This window comes from Macaca thibetana, chromosome 1 (assembly GCF_024542745.1).
Source record: "Macaca thibetana thibetana isolate TM-01 chromosome 1, ASM2454274v1, whole genome shotgun sequence".
Classification (NCBI taxonomy): domain Eukaryota; kingdom Metazoa; phylum Chordata; class Mammalia; order Primates; family Cercopithecidae; genus Macaca; species Macaca thibetana.
Window position 1 is genome coordinate 677,203 of NC_065578.1, and position 18,151 is coordinate 695,353.

Consider the following 18,151-nt stretch of genomic DNA (forward strand, 5'->3'; position numbering starts at 1 on the left):
GTGGACACTGAGCGGCCGCCAGCACTGCACTGGGCCGGGTGGGGGTGAAGCCTACGGGGCAGAGTCTGGCGCCCCTCTGTGCCGTTGGCTTCCCGAGGCCTTGTGACACTGGGCCGTGGTCAGCTGCCCAGAGGCCAGGCTGATGGGCTTCTGTCAGACCCAGGACTTAGGGCTCTTGGTGGGGCAGAGGCTACACCCCTTGGGGATCTGCCCGCTCGGCCTGATCCCGCCACAGCCGGACGCTGCTGTGGGCCGCTCCGGGTGTCACTCTCGCTGTGCTTGGCCTCCCTCTCCTTCACAGCTTCCTGCTCTTCATGGACGACGCGGAGGCCTTCCTTCGGAAGCCAGCCACTGTGAGTGTCACTAAGCCTCTGTCTGACCCCGGGGGTGGTGGGGCGGGTGTGTCCGTCATCCTGGACCAGGCCGCAGCCCACGGCTCAATTCCTTTTTCTCTAAGTTTTGAGTGAAAACCAGCATTTTTTTTTTTTTTTTTTTTTTTTTGGTCAGCTTAAAGTTAAGGTTTGGCTTTTGAGGGTTGTTTTGTTTTGTTTTGTTTCGAGATGTTGTCTCCAGTCTCTTGTCGGAGTGGAGTTCAGCGGCACGATCTCATCTCACTGTAACCTCCGGTTCATGCTATTCTCCTGCTTCATCCTCCCAAGTAGCTGGGATTATAGGCACCTGCCACCATACCCGGCTAATTTTTGTATTTTTACTAGAGATGGGGTTTCACCATGTTGGCCATGATGGTCTAGATCTCTTGACCTCGTGATGCACCTGCCTCAGCCTCCCAAAGTGCTGGTATTACTGCACCGGTCTATTTTTATTTTTATTTGTTTGAGATAAAGTCACACTCTATCCCTTTAGCTGGCCTGCAGTGGCGCGGTCTTGGCTCACTACAACCTCCACCTCCTGGGTTCAAGCTAGTCTCCTGCCTCAGCCCTCTGAGTAGCTGGGATTACAGGCATTTTTTGTATTTTTAGTACAGATGGGGTTTCACCATTTTGGTCAGGCTGGTGGAGGACTCCTGACCTCAAATGACCTCCCCGCCTGGCCTCCCGAAATGCTGGGATTACATGCGTGATCCACCACGCCCAGCCATACAGTTCCTATGTTAAGACAGGCTCTCTGTCGCCCAGGCTGGAGTGCAGTGGCGCAATCACAGCTCACTGTTTGCCTCGACCTTTCAAGCTCAAGCCGTCCTCCTGCCTCAGCCGCCCGCGTAGCCAGGACTGCAGGGGCACAGTGCCATGCCCGGCTAATTTTTTTTTTTTGTGATGGAGTTTTGCTCTTGTTGCCCAGGCTGGAGTGCGGTGGCGCAATCTTGGCTCACTGCAACCTCCTCCCCCTGGGTTCAAGCAATTCTCCTGCCTCAGCCTCCCAAGTAGCTGGGATTACAGTCATGTACCACCACACCCGGTTCATTTTGTATTTTTTTTTAGTAGACAAGGGATTTCTCCATGTCAGTCAGGCTAGTCCTAAACTCCTGACCTCAGGTGACCCGCCCACCTCAGCCTCCCAAACTGCTGGGATTACAGGCGTGAGCCACTGTGCCTGGCCCTGGCTAATATATTTTTTTTTTTTTTTGAGACGGAGTCTCGCTCTGTCACCCAGGCTGAAGTACAGCGGCGCAATCTCAGCTCACTGCAAGCTCCGCCTCCCGGGTTCATGGCATTCTCCTGCCTCAGCCTCCCGAGTAGCTGGGACTACAGGCTCCTGTCACCTCGCCCGGCTAATTTTTTGTATTTTTGTAGAGATGGGGTTTCACAGTATTAGCCAGGATGGCCTCGATCTCCTGACCTCGTGATCCGCCCACCTCGGCCTCCCAAAGTGCTGGGATTATAGGCGTGAGCCACCGCGCCCAGCTGTTTTTTTGTAATGTTAGTAGACATGGACTTTCCCCTTGTTACCCAGGCTGGGCTCAAACTTCTGAGGTATAAGAGATGCTCCCGCCTTGACCTTGTGAAGTTCTGGGATTACAGACGTGAGCCCCCATGCCCAGTCAGGGGTTTGTTTGTTTTTGTTTTTGTTTTTGTTTTTGAGACAGAGTCTCACTCTGTCGCCCATGCTGGAGTGCAGCCGTGCAATTTTGGCTCGCTGCAACCTCTGCCTCCCGGGTTGAAGTGATTCTCCTGCTTCAGCCTCCCACGTAGCTGAGACCACAGGTGTGCCACCGCGCCTGGCTGATTTTTGTATTTTTAGTGGAGACGGGGTCTCACCATATTGGCCAGGATGGCCTCAAACTCCCTACCTCAGGTGATCTGCCCGCCTCGGCCTCCCAAAATACTACGTTACATGCATGAGCCACCGTCCCTGGCTGTGGTCAGGCTTTTGAGTTTAGATCCATGAAAGTGTGGCCGCGTCCCTGCTCCCTGCAGGAGGGAGGCCTGTGGGACCTTCTGCTGTGGCTGTTTACAAGGCTTTGCTCCTGGTGCCTAAGGCTGGAACCTTCTCTCTGCAGGAGGAGATGAGCAATTACTACCTCAGAGTCGCCCAGAACGCCTTCCTAAACCACACGAGGCAACGCAGCAACAAGTGAGGGGGCCCCTCGGGTCCTGGGCCCCCGGGTAGGGCTGTGCAGCCGTCGCCCTTGGTTCCCACCGAGGGACCTCAGAGGCCCTGGATCACAGTGCTGGGCAGCACCCGTGGCCTCAACGTGTCCACCTCGGATGTCCCCTAGGAACGTCCCAGCTCGGGACAGCATGGGGCGTCACTGAGGAACATGCGGGGGCCTCCTGGGCAGAGCCGGGGTCAGTCCCGTCCTCACGGCCCTGTGCGATGCCGCCCCAGCTTGCACGTCCCTCTGCCCCTGGGTTTCCGCGGTCCTGTGCCGGCAAGGGAGGCGGTCTGATTGTCTGAGGCTCTGCTGGGGCCTCCATTGGAGGCTGTGGGTGCCCTGGGGTGGGAGATGGAGACACGTTTGCTCCCACGGGAAGCTGGGCACGAGCAGGTCCTGTGTGTTTGGGCGGAGCCTGGGGCCTTGGCCCCCCCGCCCAGATGCTGGACAGGGTTGCTCCCTCCAGGCCTGGGGCCCTCCTCACATTGCGCGTCCTCCGTGAGCTGCTACCCAGAGGTCCCCAGTAGGTGGATAGCCCCATGGCCAGGCTCCCTAGCCCCTTTCAAATCCCCTTATTTTGAGTTTTCTTGGTCTCCTGGGCCCCTCCAGCCCCAGTCACGTGTCACACGGAGAATCAAGTCCTGCCGGTCAGCCGTGGCCGAGTCTTCAGGCGTGTTGGGCTCGCTGGCTCAGCTGCTGCCGGTAGACGCTCCCTGGAGCCCTGGCTCAGGTCCTTCCCAGAGAGGCAGGGCTGGGGCCCTGGTGAGCCTCCGCTGCACCCGGGCCCCCAAGGTCCTGCTCCTGGCTCGTGTGGCCACTCTTGACATGGACTCTGGGTCCCGCATCCCTGCTCCCAGCACGGCAGGGCTCAGGCAGCAGGAGGAGTGGTGGTCCCGACGCTGCCTATCACGCTGGGTGAGGGTCAGCGGGGAAGCGCCACACGGGATGAGAACAGAGGCCCAGGTAGCCGGGCGGGGGGACAGCTGGGCGTGGTGGGGCCGGCGGTGACCAGGGGGACAGCTGGGCGTGGTGGGGCCGGCGGTGACCAAGGCTGTGCCACGTCCTCCCGATGTTTCCTGTGCTCACAAGCTGCCGCTTTAGATTCTCCGGGAAAGTCCCCCTGAAGGGACTAAGGAGCCCGCGTTCCCCTCGGGACAGCTTGGCCGGCAGCCCCAGCATTTCCTTCTCCATCCCTGCTCCGCAGATTCATGCTGGTCCTGGCCAGCCGCGACCCCAAGCAGTTACACCGGGACATCCACGACCGCATCGACGTGATGTTTTACTTCGACCCGCCCGGGCCGGAGGAGCGGGAGCGCCTGCTGAGAATGTATCTTGACAAGTATGTTCTTATGCCGGCAACAGAAGGAAAGCAGTAAGTGTCTCCCCTCACCCACCCCTGTCCAGGGACCCTCGCTCTGGGCCCACCCCCGGCCCTGCTCTCCGGACGCACACAGCAGGCCCAGTCTCCGGGGTGGCACCGCCTCCCTGCTTTGCGGTTTCGCACAGGAGCCCTGTGGGCCCCAAGGGTCCCAGAGGCTGCACCCAGGGATGTGCCACCACCCTTTCCTCATCCCCACCTGAGAACAGCCTGGTGGTGTCTCCTCGGGTTTGGGGGGCAGAGCCCACCATCACTTACAAACCTTCAACTTTTTGTTTTTGAGACAAAGTCTTGCTCTGTGCCCCAGGCTGGAGTGCAGTGGCACGATCTCAGCTGACTGCAACCTCCGCCTCCTGGGTTCACGCGATTCTCCTGCCTCAGCCTCCTGAGTAGCTGCGATTATAGGTGCCTGCCACCACGCCCCACTGCTTTTCGCCTTTTTGTAGAGATGCAGTTTCACCATGTTGGCCAGGGTGGTCTCGAAACCCTGACCTCGGGTGATCTGCCCGCCTTGGCCTCCTACAGTGCAGGGATTACAGATGCCAGCCACTGTGCCCGACCACCCTCAGGCCCTGGCAGTGCAGGGAGATGACGTGGAGTGTTGCTCTGAGACCCCCATGTTGGGATTTGAGGGAGACGCTCCTCATGAGAGCCCCGTGTTGGGACTGGAGAGGATCCTCATGGTCCCCTGCTGGCTGCTGGCCTGGCCTTCCTCCAGCTGCCACGCCTGGCCCTGGAGCCTCATGGTGTGGGGCGCGGCTCCGGCTGCACTTGTGCCCTGAGGCCTTCAGGCTCCCTGTCGCTGGCGGTGGGTGCAGCAGGCACGGCGGGCAGAGCCCTCCAGGTGATGACAGGCCCTGGGGCTGCACGCCGGCTGCCTCAGGAACACTCCAGATGAGCAGTGGCTGCTCCACCTCTTGGCGTCCCCAGGTCCCAGGTTTCTGAGTCCTTCTGTCCACCTGACCTAAATTCCTGCTCTCTCCAGTGACAGCAAAAGCCGCTCTGTTCCAGAGAGAGCCGGGTTCCCCCTGCCAACCGCTCCGTGGCTGCCTGCTTCATGCTAGCCCAGCTGTCCCAGCCTCAGTTTCCCTTTGGCCCTCCCCTGCCCTGGGCTCTCCCACTCCCACGGCTGCTCATAGACCTGGCACAGTGACTTGGCTTCTATGACCTCCAGGGAGATGCTTTTGCTGGAATTCAGGGCTCTGCCACTGCCACTGTAACGGCCATGAGCCCTGTGGGTGCTGAGTGGGCAGGTGAGGGCAGGGCTGGTGTGAAGAGGGGGTGCGGCCATCTCCAGGCCCCACAGCAGCCACCACCTCCCTGCTCAGCCCAGACCTGGTTTGCATCAGGGAGAGGGCGGAGTTTGGCTGTCACAGGAAGAGTCCCTCCCAAGGGGACATCTGGCATGGGTGCCCGCCTGGCTGCCTGTCTTCCGGCCCCCACCTCGTGGTGTGGGAGCCGCTGCCTTGGCCGGCCCACTTGGGAACTCCTTCCCCAGGCGCCTGAAGCTGGCCCAGTTTGACTATGGGAGGAAGTGCGAGGAGATCGCTGAGCTGACGAAGGGCATGTCGGCCCGGGAGATCGCACAGCTGGCTCAGTCCTGGCAGGTGAGTGGGGCTCGGGCGCACCCACCCAGACAGGAGCCCAACTCCTGTGGAGACGGCCGGTTGCGCCTGTCCCAGCACCAGTGTCACACAGCAGCTTCTGTTGAGGGGTTTTCATTGCACAGACGTGACACGGGGCACCCGCCCCAGTCGGCCACTCCACACACTGGCGCGCCCCTGCTCCTGCCCTGGGAAGTGTGGGGCATGTCCGTGGCTGACGGTCATAGGTCAGGAAGCCCGTCCGGCATCCTAGTATCCGGGCTCTGCCAGGTGGGGCGGGAGGCTTTCGATGCTCACCTTGGCAGACGGGCACCCCCTGGTGTGAATGGTCATCGGGACAGGCCCCGCCTGAGTTTGGTGGTGGGGCTGGAGGGATGTTGTGTTTCCCGGACCACGTCCGTTGGCTTGATCCTGCTTGACGGGCTCAGACACATGGGCAGGAGTGACCTCTGATTGTCCCACAGCCGGCTGCTCCTTGGAGGACCCCTCCTGCAGCTCCGTGGCTGCTGCAGGGACGGGGAGCCGGGACTCAGAGCAGTGTGGGCGTGGCCATCCAGAAAGCTTTGGTCTTTGGGGGTTGCTGGAAAAGCATAACCAGGTCTGTAGAAGGCACCAAGGCCATGCACAGGCATTGCTGCCTCTGGGGTCTGCAGAGTCTGTGACAACCTGGTCACTCAACCTAGCAGCGCTTTCGCGTGTGACAGGTTCATGAAGTAGCCAGTTAACTTGATTTGAACGTTGGAGCTGGGGACTATAGGGGCTGTATTAGTCAGTTATGCCGCTGTGACAAAGAGCCTCAGATCTCAAACCCCATCCTTGTGGGTCAGCTGAGGTCTGTGTTCCAGGCCGTCTCCACTTGAGACCAGGTCTGTTTCCACAACTAAGCAAACAGAGACCGGGCGTGGTGTTGGCTGACGTTTGTATTCCCAGCATTTGGGGAGGTCAAGTCAGCCAGATTATTTGAAGCCAGGAGTTCAGGACCAGCCTGGAAAGCAAGGGGAGACCCCATCTCTACAAAAAATAAAAAAATTAGCCGGACCTAATGGTGCACGCCTGTAATGCCAGCTGCTTTGGGAGGCTGAGGTGGGAGGATCACTTGAGTCCAGGAGGCAGAGGGTACAGTGAGCTGTGATTGTGCCACTGCACTCCAGCCCGGGTTACAGAGCGAGACCCTGTCTTTAAAAATAAGAATAATTTGAGCCGGGCATGGTGGCTCACGCCTGTAATCCCAGCACGCTGGGAGGCCAAGGGGAGAGGATCACTTGAGGCCAGGAGTTCGAGACCAGCCTGGCCAACATGTCGAGCCCCACCTCTACTAAAAATACAAGAATTGGCCGGGCGCAGTGGTGGTGCATGCCTGTATTCTCAGCTACTCGAGAGGGTGAGGCAGGAGAATCGCTTGAACCCGGGAGGTGGAGGTTGCAGTGAGCTGAGATGGTGCCATTGAATTCCAGCCTGGACTATTCAGGATCCTTTGAGATTCCATAAGAATTTTAGGAGTGGTTTTCCTATTTTTGTAAAACATAATTTGGGTTTTCACAGGGACCGCGTTTAGTCTCTATGTCGCTTTGATGTCTCTCAGCAATATTCTGTGGTTTTCTCTTGTTTTCGAGACGGAGTCTCGCTCTGCTGCCCAGGCTGGAGTGCAGTGTTGTGATCTCAGCTCACTGCAACGTTCCCCTCCCGGGTTAAAGTGATTCTCCTGACTCAGCCTCCTGAGGAGCTGGAATTCCAGGCAGGCGCCACCATGCCCGGCTAATTTCTGTACTAAGAGACGGGGTTTCGCCATGTTGGCCAGGCTGGTCTCGAACCTCTGACCTCAGGCAATCCACCCACCTCAGCCTCCTAAAGTGCTGGGATTAAAGGCACGCGCCACCACGCCCGGCTAATTTTTGTATTTTTAGTAGAGACGATGATTCACCATGCCGGCGAGGTTGGTCTTGAACTCCTGACATGAGGTAATCCATCTGCCTCAGCCTCCCAAAGGGCTGGGATTCAGACATGGGCCACTGCGCCCAGCCAGTTTTCACTGTACAAGTCTTTCACCCTCTTGGTTAAGTGAATTTCCAAGCATTTTATTCTTGCCGCTGCTGTTGTAAATGGAAACGGTTTCATAATTCCCCATTCACATTATTCACTGTTGGGATGGAGAACTGCAGCTTTCTTTGCTGTTGATTTTGTATCCTGTAAGTTTGCTGATGTCACGGCATTTTTTCTTCCAATATGGATTCTAGGATTTTCTACATATAAGATTATGTCATCTGAGAACAGGTGATTTTTACCTTTCCCTTTTCAGTTTGGATGACTTTTCTTTTTCTTGTCTAATTGCACTGTCCAGAGCTTCCAGTGGTGTGTGGAATAGAAGCGGTAAAGCATTCTTGCCTGGTTCCTTACCTCAGAGGAAAAGCTTTGTTTTTCACCACTGAGTATGTCACCTATGGGCTTGTGATGTGTGGCCTTCATTGTGTTTAGGGTGTATCCTTCAATTCTTGGTTTGGTGAGTGTTTTTATCATAAAAGTGTGAGGCGGGTGGATCACCTGAGGTCGGCAGTTCGAGGCCAGCCTGACCAACGTGAAGAAACCCCATCTCTCCTACAAATACAAACTTAGTTGGGCATGGTGGTGCATGCCCGTAATCCCAGCTACTCGGGAAGGTGAGACAGGAGAATCGCATGAAGGCGGCAGGCAGAGGTTCCAGTGAGCCGAGATCGCGCCATTTGCACTCCAGCCTGGGCAAGAACAGCAAAATTGTCTCCAAAAAAAAAAAAAAGTGGCCAGGCACGGTGACTCACGCCTGTAATCCCAGCACTTTGGGAGGCCAAGGTGGGTGGATCACGAGGTCAGGAGATCGATACCATCCTGGCTAACACAGTGAAACCCTGTTTGTACTATAAATATAAAACATCAGCTGGGCATGGTGGCAGGTGCCTGTAGTCCCAGCTACCTGGGAGGCTGGGGCAAAAGAATGGCGTGAACCCAGGAAGCGGAGCATGCAGTGAGCTGAGATGCCTGGGCTACAGAGTGAGGCCCCAACTCAAAAAAAAAAAAAGGTGTTGTATTTGGTCGAATACTTTTTCTGCAACACTTGAGACAGTCGTGTGGTTTCCTTCCTCCACCCTGCTAATATCGATTGATTTTTGTATGTTGAACATTTCATATGCGGAACATTGATTTTCATATGTTGAACTATCGTTGCATTCCAGGAATAAATCCTGCTTGGTCGGCTGGGCGCGGTGGCTCAAGCCTGTAATCCCAGCACTTTGGGAGGCCGAGATGGGCGGATCACAAGGTCAGGAGATCGAGACCATCCTGTCTAACCTGGTGAAACCCCGTCTCTACTAAAAAATACAAAAAACTAGCCGGGCGAGGTGGCGGGCGCCTGTAGTCCCAGCTACTCAGGAGGCTGAGGCAGGAGAATGGCGTGAACCCGGGAGGCGGAGCTTGCAGTGAGCTGAGATGCGGCCACTGCACTCCAGCCTGGGTGACAGAGCGAGACTCCGTCTCAAAAAAAAAAAAAAAAAAAAAAAAAAAATCCTGCTTGGTCAGGGTATAGAGTCCTTTTAGTGTACTGCTGAATTCGTTCTGCTGGCATTTTGTTGAGGACTTTCCCAGTGATGCTCATCAGGGATATTGGCCTGTCATTTTTCTTGTGGTGTCTTTGTCTGGGTTTGATATCAGGGTAATGCTGGCCTCCTAAGATGAGTGAGGAAATGTTCTTCAATTTGTCCAAGAGTTTGAGGTGTGCTGCTGATTCTTCTTAATGTTTTGTGAATTGACACGTGAAGACATCAGGTCCAGGTCTTGTGTTTCAACTTTTACAGCTTGAAGACTTTAGGTTCCCAGAAAAATTGCAAAGGTAGCACAGAGAGCTCCCGGGCCCGGGGCCTTGCCACGTAGTGAACGTCATGTGTCACTGTTGGCCCCACCTGGGACTGGGTCTTGCCCAGAATCCCACCCAGGACGCCACGTGACATTTAGCTGCCACTTCTGGTGGGCTCTGCCAGGTCCCGTGCTTCCTGGTGGCGTGGCCCCATGAGCATCTGCTCATCCCCTTTCCTCCACTGGGCCCTGGGTGAGGTGCAGCCACTCGGGTGCACCCTGAGGGTTCCTGCACCTGTTTGAACTCTCTTGGGTCGGCTCAAGACCAAAAATGATGTTGAGCAGTCCTGGGCCTCTGACGCACAGTGGTGGTCCGGTTCCGGTCAGCGTCTCCTGCACTCCTGGGCCCCTGAGCCACAGTGGCGGTCCAGCTCCAGTCGGTGTCTCCCCACACAATGGCTCTTGGCGAGGGGTGGGCGCTGCCAGTGGGGACGGGCACCACGTGGTCATCCCCATGGCAGGTCCCGTCGTGGCAGCCGTGTTGTGGGAGGATGGTGTGCTGCTGCCCCTTTACCCTGTGAGATGAATCCTGCCTCTGGGAGGCACAGCCGGGATGGGGTGAGGGACCCCCTCAGCTGTCCGGGAAGCGTCCCCTGCCCTGTGCTTCCTCCAGGCATCCTGGTGCACTCCCAAGCACGGTGCCCAGTGGGGGTGCCCAAACCTTCACCCTGACCCATGGGTGACTTCCCTTGGGGACTCCACGCCTTTCACTGGGACTGGGATGGAGAGCGACCTGTCCATGGCAGAAGGGCTGCACCTGAGGTGCTTGAAGCAACACCAAGGGCCACAGTCCCAGCAGCTCCAGCCTCCGCGTGCTGGATGCCAAGTCCTGTGCCCAGGACAGGGAGGTGGAGGCACGGGTGATCTTGATGCTACCACCTATGTGCCCCGAGGTTGGGCAGTGGCTGCCTCTGCTGTGGAGGCCTATGAAGGTGAGGGTCTGAGGATCTGTGGTGCACTGTGACCCGGGGGCACTGCCTGGCCACGGCTGAGACACGCAGAGGGTCTGCAATTCCCTCCTGCCTCTTGGGAGCTGCCCTGGGTCTGCAGTCAGTGGGGCTCGTCCTCGGGCTTTCTGTTATTAGAAAGTCACTGAGAAACTGCAGTGTTGAGGACGCAGGCAGGCCTGTCGCACTGCAGGGGACGCTCCTGGTGTCCACACGCATGCTGGGCTCTGCCGAGGTGCCGGAAGCCTGTGTTTCACCCTGAGGCCGTCCTGGTGCCCCTGGTCTGCACCCTCCCCACTTTGGGGCCCTGGCCTGCGTTACGGGTGGGGGGCTCCCATGGTGGCCTCCCTCAGCTCCCTCTCTCCTCACTAGGACACGGCGTGTGCCTCCGAGGATGGAGTCCTCACCGAGGCCATGTTGGATGCCCATGTTGAAGACTTTGTCGAGCAGCACCAGAAGAAAATGCGCTGGCTGAAGAGGGAGGGCCTGTCCTCATGGACCAGCACCCCTTAACCTGAGTCCGCGGTGAGACCACACCTCACGGAGCCTGGCTGCGGACCCCTCCCACCCCTGCTTTTCCGGTCCCTGCACGTTTAGGAAATGCTTCCCCTAATAAACTCCCACAGGTGCCACAGGGCTGTGTCTATTGGCTGATGTGGTGCGGGGTTTGGGGTCCCCTAGTGTCCTTCTGGGGTCAAAGGTGATAGAAAAGACAAGCTGGAGCTTTCTGGAGAATTTAGGCACAGAAGGGTGGGCTTCACATGAGGTGCCTGCCACAGCGGGGCTTGGCTGCCTGAATGCCACCCGGGACCGGCTGCTCGCGCTCCATCCTGCAGCTGTGGAGACGGGGGTGCCCCTTTGCCTCTCTCCACGAAGTGCAGGGCAAACAAGACACAGCGGTTTCAAACAGGCGATGGCCCGGACTGCGTGCCTCGCCGCCCCTGCGCCTTCCCCTGCCCCTGCTTTCCAGCTAGTCCCTGAAAACCTTGATGGGGCCGGGCGCGGTGGCCCATGATGGATTCTCAGCACTTTGTGAGGCCAAGGCGGGTGGATCACCTGAGGTTAAGTGTTCCAGCCCAGCCTGGCCAACATGGTGAAACCCCATCTCTCCTAAAAAAAAAAAAAGAAAAGAAAAAGAAAAATTAGCCGAGCGTCGTGGCAGGTGCCTGAAATCCCAGGCACTCAGGAGGCTGAGGCAGGAGAATCACTTGAACCCGGGAAGTGGAGGTTGCAGTAAGCTGAGACCATGCCATTGCAGTGCAGCCTGGACAACAAGAGTCAAACTCTCTCAAAAAAAAAAAAAAAGCCAGGTCAGGTGGCACGTGCCTGTGGTCCCAGCTTGGTCCCAGATTCTTGGCTTGGAGGCTGAGGTAGGAGGATCACTTGAGCATGGGAGGATGAGGTTGCAGTGAGCCAAGATCGCGCCATTGCACTCCAGCCCCGGTGACAGAGTGAGACCCTGTCTCTAAATAATCAAAACCTTGATTACAGCCATGGGGTGGGGGTTGGGGGGCGTCTGGCTACGGCAGGGGAACTCATTGGGTTTTTCTCGTTCTCTCCTAATTTTTGGTAGAGACAGGGTTTCTCTTTGTTGCCCAGGCTGGTCTCCAACTCCTGGGCTCAAGCGATCGATCCTTCTGCCTCGGCCTCCCAAAGTGGTGGGGTTACAGGCGTGAGCCACCGCACCTGACCTGTTTTCCTTTTTTTTTTTTTTTTTTTTTTTTTTTTCAGACGGAGTCAAGCTCTGTCACCCAGGCTGGAGTGCAGTGGCCGGATCTCAGCTCACTGCAAGCTCCGCCTCCCGGGTTCACGCCATTCTCCTGCCTCAGCCTCCCGAGTAGCTGGGACTACAGGCGCCTGCCACCTCGCCCGGCTAAGCTTTTGTATTTTTAGTAGAGACGGGGTTTCACTGTGTTAGCCAGGGTGGTCTCAATCTCCTGACCTTGGGATCCGCCCGTCTCGGCCTCCCAAAGTGCTGGGATTACAGGCTTGAGCCACCACGCCCGGCCCCTTTTTTTTTTTTTTTTTTTTTTTGGCAAGGGAGTCTTGCTCGCCCAGGGTGGAGTGCAGTGGTGCGATCTGGGCTCACTGCAACCTCCACCTCCAGGGTGTCAGGCCTCTGAGCCCACGCTAAGCCATCATATCCCCAGTGACCTGCATGTGTACATCTAGATGGCCTGAAGCCACTGAAGATCCACAGAAGTGAAAACAGTCTTAACTGATGACATTCCAGCATTGTGATTTGTTCCTGCCCCATCCTACCTGATCAATGTACTTTGTAATCTCCCCCACCCTTAAGAAGGTTCTTTGTAATTCTCCCCACCCTGGAGAATGTACTTTGTGAGATCCACCCCCAGCCCCCAAAATATTGCTCCTAACTCCACCGCCTATCCCATAACCTGTAAGAACTAATGATAATCCCAGCACCCTTTGCTGACTCTTTTTGGACTCAGCTGGCCTGCACCCGGGTGAAGTAAACAGCCTTGTTGCTCACACAAAGCCTGTTTCGTGGTGTCTTCACACGGACACGCGTGACACAGGGTTCGAGCAATTTTCATGCCTAAACCTCCGGAGTAGCTGGGATTACAGGCGAACGGCACCATGCCCAGGTTAATTTTTGTATTTTCGGCAGAGACAGAGGCCCAGGTAGCCGGGCTGGGGGACAGCTGGGTGTGGTGGGGCCGGCGGTGACCAGGGCTGTGCCGCGTCCTCCCGGTGTTTTCTGTGCCCACCAGCTGCCGCTTTAGATTCTCCGGGAAAGTCTCCCTGAGGGGGCTGAGGAGCCTGTGTTCCCCTCGGGGCAGCTTGGCCGGCAGCCCCAACATTTCCTTCCTCATCCCTCCTCCGCAGATTCATGCTGGTCCTGGCCAGCCGCCACCCCGAGCAGTTGGACTGGGGCATCCATGACCGCATCGACGTGACAGTCCACTGCGACCTGCCACGGCAGGAGGGGCGGCAGCGCCAGGTGAGAATGTATTTTGACAAGTATGTTCTTAAGCCGGCCACAGAAGGGAAACAGTAAGTGTCCTGCCTCACCCGCCCCTGTCCAGGGACCCTCGCTCAGGGCCCACCCCCGCCCCTGCTCTCCAGACGCACCCAGCAGGCCCAGTCTCCAGGGTGGGCACCACCTCCGTGCCCTGAGGTTTTGTGCGGGAGCCCTGTGGGCCCCGAGGGTCCCAGAGGCCGCATCCAGGAGGTCACGCCCCCTTTCCTCATCCCCATCTGAGAACAGCCTGGTGGCGTCTCCTCAGGTTTGGGGGCAAAGTCCACCATCACTTAGAAACTTTCAGCATTCCTTTTTTTTTTTTCTTAAGACGGACTCTTGCTCTGTCATCCAGGCTGGAGTGCAGTAGCTTGACCTCGGCTCACTGCAAGCTCTGTCTCCCAGGTTCACGCCATTCTCCTGCCTCAGCCTCCCAAGTAGCTGGGACAACAGGCACCCGACACCACGCCCGGCTAATTTTTTTGTGTTTTTTTAGTAGAGATGGGGTTTGACCGTATTAGCCAGGATGGTCTCGATCTCCTGACCTCGTGATCCACCTGCCTCGGCCTCCCAAAGTGGTGGGATTACAGGTGTGAGCCACCGCATCTGACCTTTTTTTGAGGAAGTCTCACTCTTGTCCCCCTGGCTGGAGTGCAGTGCCGGGATCTCAGTTCACTGCAACCTGTGCCTCAGCCTCCTGAGTAGTTGGGATTATAGGTGCCCGCCACCGCGCCTGGCTGGTTTTTGTGTTTTTGTAGAGATGGAATCTAACTCCGTCTCCCAGGCTGGAGTACAGTGGTGTGATCTCAGCTTACTGCAACCTCCACCCTCCGGGTTCAAACCATCCTCTTGCCTGAGCCTCCTGAACAGCTGCGATTACAAGCGCCCAGCACAATGCTCGCCTCATTTTTTTGTCTTTTTAGTAGAAACAGCTTTTCACCAAATTGATCAGACTGGTCTTGGACTCCTGACCTCAAGTGATTCACCCTCCTCGGCCTCCAAAGTGCAGGGATGGCAGATGTGAGCCACCGGGCCCGGCCTCTTTTATGTTCCTCTTCAGTACTCAGAGGGCTGTGAGGAAATCCTGTGCCCGGCCACCCCCAGGCCCTGGCAGTGAGGGGAGGTGATGTGGAGTGTTACTCTGAGATTCCCATGTTTGGATTCGAGGGAGACGCTCGTCATGAGACCCCCCGTGTCGGGATCGGAGGGAGAGGCTCCTCATGGTCCCCTGCTGGCTGCTGGCCTGGCCTTCCTCCAGCTGCCACGCCCGGCCCTGGAGCCTCATGGTGTGGGGCGCGGCTCCGGCTGCACTTGTGCCTTGAGGCTCTCAGGCTCCCTGTTGCTGGCGGTGGGTGCAGCAGGCACGGCGGGCAGAGCCCTCCAGGTGATGAGAGCCCCCAGGAACACTCCAGATGAGCAGAGGCTGCTCCACCTCTTGGCGTCCCCAGGTCCCCGGTCTGAGTCCTTCTGTGCACCTGACCGAAATTCCTGCTCTCTCCAGTGACAACAAAAGCCACTCTGTTCCAGAGAGAGCCTGGTTCTCCCATTGACCCCTCCGCTGCCGCCTGCTCCATGCTAGCCCAGCCGTCCGGGCCTCAGTTTCCCTTTGGCTCTCCCCTGCCCCAGTTCCCAGCTGCTTGGGAGGCTGAGGTAGGAGGATCATTTGAGTCCAGGAGCTTGAGGTTGCACTGAGCTGTGACTGTGTCACTGCACTCCAGCCTTGGCAACAGAGTGAGACACTGTCTTAAAAAAGAAGAATTTGGGCCAGGCGCTGTGTTTCATGCCTGTAATCCCAGCATGCTGGGAGGCTGAGGAGAGAGGATCACTCGAGGCCAGGAGTTCCAGACCAGCCTGGCCAACATGTTGAACCCCACCTCTACGAAAAATACAAAAATTAGCCGGGCGTGGTGGGTGGGTGCGTGCCAGTAATCCCAGCTACTCAGGAGGCTGAGGCAGGAAAATCGCTTGAACCCGGGAGGTGGAGATTGTGGTGATATGAGATAGTGCCACTGTACTTCAGCATGAGCAACAGAGTGAGACTCCATATCAAAATAAAGAAATCAATCAATCAATAAAAATAATCACAATAATTTGGGCTGGGCGTGGTGGCTCACTCCTGTAATCCCAGCACTTTGGGAGGCGTGGATCGGTTGAGTTCGAGGCAAGCCTGGCCAATGTGGCGAAACCCCATCTCCACTACAAATACAAAAATTAGCCAGGTGTGGTGGCAGGCACCTGTAATCCCAGCTGCTCGGGAGGCTGAGACAGGAGAATCTCTGGAACCTAGGAGGCGGAGGTTGCAGTGAGCCAAGATCACGTCAGTGTCCTCCAGCCTGGGTGACAGAGACAGTCTCAAAAAATAATAATAATAATTTGACTGGGTGTGGCGGCTCACTCTTGTCATCCCAGCACTTTGGGAGGCCGAGGCAGGAGGATTGCTTCAGCTCAGGATTTCGAGACTGGCCTGGACAACTGGCCTGGACAACATGGTGAAACTCCATCTCTACAAAAAATACAAAAATTAGCCAGGCATGGTATCATGTGCCTGTGATCTCAGCTACTCAGGAAGCAGAGATGGGAGCATTGCTGGAGCCTGGGAGTTGGAGGCTGCAATGAACCATGTTCGTGCCACTGCACTCCAGTGTGGGTGACAGAGTGAGACCCTGTCTCCAAAAGGCATGGTGGCTCACGCCTGTAATCCCTGCACTTTGGGAGGCCAAGCTGGGTGGATCACCTGAGGTCAAGAGTTGGAGACCAGCCTGGCTAACGTGGTGAAACCCCATCTCTAGGAAAAATAGAAAAAATTGGCCGGGTGCAGTGGCTCACACCTGTAATCCCAGCACTTTGGGAGGCCGAGGCGGGCGAATGACCTGAGATCAGGAATTCCAGACCAACCACAGGAATTCCAGACCAACCACACCAATATGGAGAATCCCCGTCTCTACTCAAAATACAAAATCAGCCGGGCATGGTAGCAATCCCAGTTACTCAGGAGGCCGAGGCAGGAGAATCACTGGAGGTGTGCCGAGACCACGCCATTGCACTGAAGCCTGAGCAACGAGAGGGAAACTGTCTCAAAAAATAATGCTAATAACAAGGGGGAGAGAACAGGAGTGTGGTCAGCAGCTGGGCCTGCCATAACCCCTGGGTCGTGTGTCCCCACAGCTCTGAAGGCTAGAGGCCCGAGGTCAGGGTGCCAGCTCGGTCCCCCCGGTGGAGTGTTCTCTGTTAGCTTCTCACGTGGCAGGGAGAGTGACTGAGCTCTCGCTCTGGTGTCCCTTACGAGGACGTTCATCCCGCACTGCTCAGAGCGGTGGTGAGCCACCACGCCCAGCGCCAACTTTGTCCTTCAAGAGTTGTTTTTTTGTGCCGGGCTCAGTGGCTCATGCCTGGAATCCCAGCACTTTGGAATGCCAAGGTGGGTGGAGCACCTGAGGTCAGGAGTTTGACACCAGCCTGGCCTAAATGGTGAAAACCTGTCTCTACTAAACAAAAAAAATCAGCTGGGCATGTTGGTGTGTGCCTGTAATCCCAGCCACTCGGGAGGCTGAGGCAGGAGAATCACTTGAACCCAAGAGGTGGAGGTTGCAGTGAACTGAGATCATGTCACTGCACTGCAGCCTGGATGACAAGAGTGAGACTCCCTTGCAAGAAAAAACAAAAATTAAAAAAGAAGTTGTTGTCTTTTTTTTTTTTTTTTTCCCTTGGACAATTCAAGATGCCTAGAGATTCCATATCAATTTTAGTAATGCTTCTTCTATATTTTAAAAAGTAATTTGGGTTTTTACAGGGATTGCATTCAGTCTCTGTATTGCCTTAATGACTCTTAGCAATGTTGTTTTTTTTTATTTATTATTTTTTTTCTAGAGATGGAGTCTCACTCTGTCAGCCAGGCTGGAGTTTAGTTGTTGGCCAGGATGGGCCCAATCTAATGACGTCAGGTGATCCGCCTGCCCCTGGCTCCCAAATTGCTGGGATTCAGACGTGGGCCACCATGCCCAGCCGGTTTACATTGTACATTTCTTTCACCTTCTTGGTTCAGTGAAGCTCCAAGTATTTTATTCTTTCGGATGCTCTTGTAAATGGAAATGGTTTCGTCATTCCTCGTTCAGATTATACACTTACTATGAAGAACTGCAGCTTTCTTTGCTGTTGATTTTGTGTCTTGTAACTTTGCTGATGTCGTGGGGTTGTTTTTTCCAATATGGATTCTAGATATTCCTTTTCTTTTTCTTTTTTTTGTTTTTTGTTTTTTGTTTTTTTTTTTTGATATGGGGTCTCCCTCTGTGGCCCAAGCTGGAGTGGAATGCAGCGGCGCGATCTTGAATCTGCGAGCTCCTCTGCCCGGGTTCACGCCATTCTCCTGCCTCAGCCTCCTGAATAGCTGAGACTACAGGTGCCTGCCATCACGGCCGGCTAATTTTGTGTATTTTTTGTGCAGATGAGGTTTCACCGTGTTAGCCAGGATGGTCTCGATCTCCTGACTTTGTGATCGGCCCGCCTCGGCCTCCCAATGCTGAATGCTGTTGGGACTGGGTCTTGCCCCGGAATCCCACCCAGGAGGCCACCTGACGTTTAGCTGTTACTTCTGGTGGGCTCTGCCAGGTCCCATGCTTCCTGGTGGGGTGGCCCCGTGAACATCTGCTCAGCCCCTTTCCTCCAGTGGGCCCTGGGTGAGGTGCAGCCACTCGGGGGCACCCTGAGGGTTCCTGCACCTGTTTGAAGTCTCTTCGGTCGGCTCGAGACCAAAAATGATGTTTAGCAGCCCTGGCCCCCTGACGCACAGTGGCGGTCCTTCTCCGGTCA

At 56.2% G+C, this 18,151-nt stretch overlaps 2 protein-coding genes across 2 annotated transcripts in view; both read left to right on the forward strand.

Annotated features, from left to right (window-relative positions):
• The window catches only part of ATAD3A (ATPase family AAA domain containing 3A), a 71,057-nt gene that overhangs the window by 2,412 nt on the left and 50,494 nt on the right, over nt 1-18,151 (forward strand). Inside the window, 4 exon segments of the mRNA XM_050785853.1 lie at nt 302-353; nt 2,459-2,532; nt 3,759-3,926; nt 5,431-5,539. Coding sequence (XP_050641810.1) covers nt 302-353; nt 2,459-2,532; nt 3,759-3,926; nt 5,431-5,539 — 403 coding nt within the window.
• LOC126952257 (ATPase family AAA domain-containing protein 3C-like) overlaps nt 4,474-18,151 on the forward strand; it is a 35,330-nt gene continuing 21,652 nt past the window's right edge. Inside the window, 1 exon segment of the mRNA XM_050786655.1 lies at nt 4,474-4,483. The gene's annotated coding sequence lies outside the window, so the exon portion shown is untranslated.